This window comes from Castanea sativa, chromosome 2 (assembly GCF_040712315.1).
Source record: "Castanea sativa cultivar Marrone di Chiusa Pesio chromosome 2, ASM4071231v1".
Classification (NCBI taxonomy): domain Eukaryota; kingdom Viridiplantae; phylum Streptophyta; class Magnoliopsida; order Fagales; family Fagaceae; genus Castanea; species Castanea sativa.
In genome coordinates, this window is record NC_134014.1 from 40,839,300 (window position 1) to 40,846,153 (window position 6,854).

Sequence of the window (6,854 nt, forward strand, 5' to 3'; positions counted from 1 at the left end):
AGCTCTCTATATCCTCAGGGTTGTCAACTAGATGAGAAAATCTACCAATTTAAAAAATAGTTGAAGGTATTAGGAAGACGAGGTAAAGTTAGAAAGGCCGAGGAGAAAAAGGTTCTAAATTTAAAGAAAGAGAGGCTAAGGGTAACTTATGGAGAAGAAGAAAAGCTCCTTGGACTGGTTCTTGAGAGTTGGAGATGCAAAAAGTGGAGCAATCAAAATTTTCAAGCAATTTATATGAATGGGAAAGGTAAGTGGGATAGTTTTCGCCCATATCCCCATAAAAATTTCCCACCGTGGGAATTCTATCACACCGTAGAACGTGGGGAACATGGCGCCGTAAGAAATAAATGCAAATGTGTCCGGGATGCCTAAGCGTTAGGAGCGTGCTTTAGGGTAGTTGAAAAGACTCCTACACAGGACAAGATGATGTAAGAACAGGGCAGAATAATTACTGGAATAACGAAATCCCTTTTTTTCCCGATGAGCAAAAGAGTGAAATTTCGAGGGGCTGTTGTAGAGGTAAATGGCCTAGAAAATGATATTGGGCCGTGAGCTGTGTCCGAGGACATTAAGTCGTCCGAGGACAGGTGGACATTAACCAGGACGTACAAATTAGTAAGTTATTGAAGAAGTCTGGTCGTAAAGGAGCAAGAATGAAGTCCAAGGAGAAATACCTCCTCGGTTGAGCAGAGTAAGGGTCAACGATCCGACCTTTCATCAAGGACGAGGTACCAAACGATCATGTTGGTAAGGATAAGCATCAGATGGGGATAAGACAAAGGAAAGATGAGAAATATCTGAGAGGAAAGCTGCTACCACCATATTTAATGCTCTGTAGCTAACTCTCTAGCCACATTAGTGTGGAGGTGATACCTGAACAATAACCTCCAGCCTAACAGCTACCCACGAAGATTTTAGGAAGGTGATAGTGAGACAAGTATTAGAGCCAACAATCTAGTCTACACGTGAATGGTTGAGATGAAATGATAAAGGTGAATATAAAGAAGGAAATCTCCATTACAAATGGATCATTAGATAATCATAGAGGGAGAAAATCACTATATACTCAAGAACTGTAATTGTGCTTAAATTTGAGAGAAATATATAAGAACTATCATCCTCGGACTTTGCTGAGGAGGATTTTCTTTGCATTGAACTGCTTATTCTTACTTTCAAGTACCATTTAGCCTACTGTGATTACTGTCCAACACCTTGGAGTTTAGTTTCTAGCCCACTCTCTATAAATTCATTGTTTTGGGCTCTTTGGGCCTTAGTCCTTTTCACCTTTGGGCTTACCAAGCAAAACGTGCCCGTACACTAGTTTATGTATATTTTATTCATCAACTCAAGTGATAAGTGATTTTTTTTTCTACTCAATTTAATAATAATAATAATAATAAAAAAATTGTCCAACTCATGGGTTCAACCAGACTCATGGGTTGAACTCCTGTAATGGGTTGGATTGGGTTGGATTTTTTTAACCTACCATGGTAGGTTAGGTCAAAGAACTCTCTTAACCTGACCCAACCCAATCCATACACACTCCTAGTGGCGGGTAGCAAATTGTATTGTAATGGTTTAAGTATCAATAAAACTTCTCTTTCATTGAGAACTAATTCTGCTAATGAAACTTATTGCTAAGTATTTTATAGGATTTTTCTTATGTAAAGAATTTATAATTTTAACAAAACTTTCGTAGAGAAAAACCAAGATGAATTAAAAAAGTTCCTAAAGATTTGGTAATTACTAATTAGCACGTAATGAAGCTTCCGGCCAAAAAGATGGGCCTACATGGATATTATATCAAATCTTTTACCATTTCAAAATCAAAAGTCATTTTAGGCTTTTTAGCTTCTTCTTCTTTTTCCCTAGGTGTGATTTAAACCTACAAATTCCAAGAAGACGGACATAAATTTTTGTTGCCGAATCAGATGCTAACTATAGAACTAACTTTAATATCATTATTTTGCAACTTGTTTTTCTGAAAAGAGAGGATTCTTAATTACTAAAACTTAACAAACACTCTACAGATGACCATGAGATAGCCTGAATCCGAGACACCATTTGGCGTACAGTCTCTGACCCAACATTATTTTGCAACTTTTAGATTGCAAATAGTGCAGCACAAGTAAAATCACGCGGATTATTATTAACTTAAAATTTATTTGAGATCCGCTTATTTTTTTTAAATTAAAAATTTTTTGTTGAAAATATTGTAAATAAAAATAAAAATAAAAATTAGTTAAAATAGTACAGTGAAACCCATAAATAATATCGAAAAGTACAGTAAGACTCATTAATAATAACAAAAATAAGCTAAATAATAAAATAAATTAGCAAAAATAATCTTTACTAAACGGAGATTTATTATCACAAAATACCACAAAGGACTAGTGACTAGTGAGGTTCTTTGCAATAAAGATTGACAATTTCCTCCTCCTCCACCTCCTCCTTTTTAATCTTTTTTAATGAGCTTCTTCTTATCATTTTGGGGTCTTCTATTTTATCTAAATCAAAAAATTTGTTTTACCTGTCCCAATGGCCCTTTTCTTTGAAAAAGAAGCCTGCCAAGACAAGCGAATGTATCAAGAATAACATGTACCGGCAACCAAATCTAGGTAATTTTGACTTCTAAAATACAAAAACTAATTAGGTTTAGTGGTATACAAGTGGAGCTTTAATGTTCGAACTCGAACTAAGCCTAAAACTAAGCCTCAAAATTTATTTTTTTTAAAACAAACAAACATAAATGAGTTTTTTATTTAGTCAAGCACAAACTGTTTATAAACAATTTAGTTCATTTACAGTCCTAAGTTTGGGTTGATGCTAGGAACTACGAATGTTTTTCAAATTATCTAGTTTGCTCCCTAAACACAAACCTAACTTAACACCGTTTGAAAATTGCCCAGCTCCTCCTACTTTTTCATCTATGGCTGTTATTTATTTATAATTGATTACCCAAACACTCCATTGTATTTATATTTGTCGTAATGCTATCATTGTGAAACACGCAAACAAGACAAGCTATTGGAAGGAAGCAGAACTTTCAAACGGTATTAAGTATTGTTGGTGCTTAAAAGATCAAATTAGATAATACCTATAATTAGGCCAAACCTTAGAGATGGTTTTTGTATTTTATCCTATTTAATTTAGGTGGAAATACTATTTTGGTACATTTTAGAGTTACTATCAATTTAGTTCATACATTTTGGTAACATTCAAATTGGTCAATGTTATTTTCAACTTGTAACTAATTTGGTCTTTACTGTCAACTTACCAACAAAAAATGCTATTTGTGACGAGAGGTGCTACGTCTACAACATTTTTACAACAAATCATAGGTGGTTAGTTGTTATTGGTTCAAATTTGAACCTAACACTAAGATTACTTTTTTACCCCAACAATAACAACCAATAACATCCTGCCATTTAGGATTTGTTGTAAAAATGTTGTAAAAATGTTGTGGACATATCATTTTTCATTTGTGACGACAAATTGAAAATAACATAGACTAAATTGACAATAGACACTAAATTAACTTAACTTAGACAATATAGACCAAATTGACTACAAATTGAAAATAATAAGTACCAAATTAATTGCTACCAAAATAAAAGATCCAAATTAATAATGACATTTTTTCAAAAAAAAAAAATGACCCTAAAATATAGGAACAAAAATGATATTTTCGACTTTAATTTAATTTCGCGAAGAGAAACTTCCTTTTTCAACATCATTGATTTCTTGCACTCATGCACCCCTGAACTCGTGAATTAATGCCAGGGAAAGTCCTAGTATCAGAATGGACTTTGTTATCACCTTTTTTTAGATTTATGGGAAAGTTTGTCTGTCTCCAGCAAGCTCCTAGGATCCTTCCTTGTTTCTGTCTTTTATCTCGAATATATTCGATGCTTCTGTAAACACTTCTGGGTAACACTGTGCTGGACAGTAGGATAATTACATAAGTGCAAATCTGCAATGTATATTCAACTTTTTTTGGGGAGAACAGTGACATACTCGTCAAACTGAACTGTTTTTTGTTTTTGCGTGTGCGCGCCCTTTTGTTGGGATGTGCAAATGAGACCCATTTTCGTAGTGCTATTTACACTGGTGTGGAAATCCCAATTGAAACCCCTTTTCTAATCATAATAAATTACATATTTCTTGCAGTGACATATGGATCGAAATTTTGTACTAGTAATTAGTAAAATACTAGAGCAAAGAAAAAACAGCATAGATAGAAATAGCTATCATATTGCATGTCACTTGCCAGATAATTTTCTATGGCACCTAAATGTCATTTTTCCTCTTGTGGTGGACAGCAATTGTTGCTTCATTGATACCAAGTGCATGGCTTAGTTGGCCAATTGAGTCATAAAATCACTAATCCTTTTACAAAAAACAGCCTTAATGACAATGGAAAAGGTTGGATTCCTAGTCATCATGGGTATGTGCAACGGTTGAATGAGTCCTTCAAGTCATCACGGGCATGTTATTCAAACACACAGGTGGTCATGCTAGAAATGAAATTCACCTTGAGGTTTGCTTGTCTGTTGTCAATATTTTCAACCAGATTCTGACAGGAGCTATGAAAAACTTGCTTTCATGTCACCTTATTGAATCGATTTTCACGGAATTTGTCAATAATAAGAAAAATGACTTGTACAAAATTTGTTGGTTGTGACAACTGACAAACCTCAGCCTTTTATTTTACATACTTTCATACGAAATTGGACAATGAATAATGTCAAACATCATAAAGTTTGAAAAAGCCAAAAAACTTCCCTCAATCATTTTGCAGTAGTTACACACACATACGAAGAAATTTCAAACAATAGACGAAGTAGAAGGTAAGATTAAACATCTGTTTCCAGCACTAATTCAGTTGTGAGTCTTGGCTTTACTTCATGTCCTTGTTACCCCAGTTTTGTGAACATTGAAGCTTATGCCAATAGCTGCATCAGTCACTCCTACAGTACTTGGTGGCATTGGCTGCAACTTTTTTTGTTTAACGTGTGCCAGTATGCACTTTGTCTGCTTCATAAGGTTGTAACATTTTTTCACGAATTCCTGTGCCAGAATTACAATTATTCTAACAATTTGTATGCTTATATTACTTCAAACATTAGGACTTAAAAAGTTCACTGTGTCTGGTCTTGCCAAAAAGAGAAACAGGACATCATTGACAATGCTGCTTCTCATGTAGCATATGGCATTGTTTGTGGATTCTACCACCAAGAAAAGCCTATTTTCATTTATTCGTTTGTCACTTCATTCAAAGTGATGAGTCTTGCAAGCCACACAAGAAATTTATTTGGCAAGGACTAACTAGCTTCTAAAAGTGGTTTACCAATAAGCCTATGCTTAGTCATATAGGCGGCATCATATTGATAGTTTGAATTTGCAAAGTGAGGCATACTTTTCTTACTCTTTTGTGAAAGTAGCCCAACTCTTGGTCATCCACATATTGATCTGTTGCACATAGGACGGCAGCTGCTGCTATTGAAGATGGTGGATAGTCCAAGAAATCGATCACTGTTAAAAAAATCATATTAATTAGCTATAATATTTATGTGTGTGTGTGGTTGAAAGAGAGAGAGTTTCAATTCAGGAATTACCTTGACACGTGCTGATAATTAGATCCGAGGCACGCGAGAAAACTTGACTGCAATCTTTTAGTGGAGAACCAAGACATGAGAGCTTAGCAATGAAATAATGGACAAAGTCGAATGGTGTAGTCCTGCGCAATCTCCACTTAAGATTGGACATGACAAAGAGCTCCATTCGTTGAACTGTTTTGGGCTTGAACAGGAATCTCGGTTCCTTCACCTGCAGGTCTAATAGAAGTGGCACGCTTGTTTCTTCCATTTTTGCTGCCAGGGCCAGGCAAGCAACCGATAATAGCTGCAGGGGCCACCCTTTACCTTTCTGCAGAAAAGCATACAAGTTAACACAAAACCAAAACAATCCTGCAATGTATTTGTATACTTTGTTTCTGTTTGAATGTTTGTCTAACATGACTGAGCCTAATGATAAGAATTACCGGCAATGTATGAGAGGAGAGAAAACAATCCAGATAGTTTACAGAAAGATATGCCGTTTCAGGCCTAAACTGGTAGTAAGCATGCACCTGTAGAATACAAATCATTGTTGAAGAAAATGATACAAGAACCAAATACCAAATATATATGTGATGCAGTATAAGTACCTTCAACATCCAATTGACCGCGTCTTTTCTAGCACTGATAATACTAGGATTTCCACGTAACCGATGTAGTAATTCAAGTTCAAGCATTTGATCCATCTCAGAATCGAAAACACTAATAATAGAGCTCTCCTCGTCCGACAGGAAATCCAGAGTTGCATGAAAATCTTGGTCACATGTTTCAGCATTTGAGGAAACCACATCATCAGATACTTCATTGCAATATAGATTAGGAGTAGAGTAGTCTGATGACATTGGCATTGTAGGCAGCTGGTAGTGAATTAGTAGAGACTCAGCATCACCATTTTGGTTCTCTCTTCGAAAGAACGGTTCAGAAATATATGCTAGTCCTATTAGGGAGGCTGAACCAAGTCTTTTTCGTGGATTTGCATATGGGAAAGCCATATGACATGGCAGAATAAAATTGGCCCCTACAAAATGAAGCTTCGTAGAGGAGCAGCCAAAGTTAAGTAGGGCCAGTTTCAGGCTTTTCAAGGTTTATTTTGTATCACTACATCCTTTTCTGCAATGCCCATTTACAATTCCAGAAGTTGGTTCTCTCCATGATTTTACTTCCAAAGGCCACAGCGAAAATTGACTAAGCTACATGATGGGGCAGCAAAAATGTTGGTGGGTAGCGAGAATATTC

The 6,854-nt window shown here is 35.6% G+C and overlaps 1 protein-coding gene across 2 annotated transcripts; it reads right to left on the reverse strand.

Moving 5' to 3' along the window:
* Nucleotides 1–4,678: 4,678 nt before the first annotated feature.
* On the reverse strand, nt 4,679–6,610 carry LOC142626207 (cyclin-D1-1-like). Of its 2 annotated transcripts, none has more exons than XM_075800001.1 (5): nt 6,209–6,610; nt 6,044–6,130; nt 5,619–5,928; nt 5,420–5,535; nt 4,679–5,070 (listed from the first exon to the last, which is right to left on the reverse strand). In XM_075800001.1, the coding sequence occupies exons 1-5, from the start codon at nt 6,608–6,610 to the stop codon at nt 4,906–4,908; spliced, it is 1,080 nt and encodes a 359-aa protein (XP_075656116.1). In that variant the 3' UTR covers nt 4,679–4,905. The 2 variants fall into 2 exon arrangements, with proteins under 2 accessions (XP_075656116.1, XP_075656117.1); XM_075800002.1 differs by having other exon boundaries at nt 5,429–5,535; nt 6,209–6,554.
* Between the last annotated feature and the right edge of the window lie 244 nt (nt 6,611–6,854).

Excerpts from the sequence above, each read along its gene's own strand:
- LOC142626207 (XM_075800001.1), bottom strand. The coding sequence starts at position 6,610 with ATGGCTTTCCCATATGCAAATCCACGAAAAAGACTTGGTTCAGCCTCC. Across the intron at positions 5,536-5,618 it reads AATTATCAGCACGTGTCAAG|TGATCGATTTCTTGGACTAT; the intron begins GTAATTCCTGAA and ends TTTTTTTAACAG. Across the intron at positions 5,071-5,419 it reads TTCACAAAAGAGTAAGAAAA|GAATTCGTGAAAAAATGTTA; the intron begins GTATGCCTCACT and ends ATTCTGGCACAG.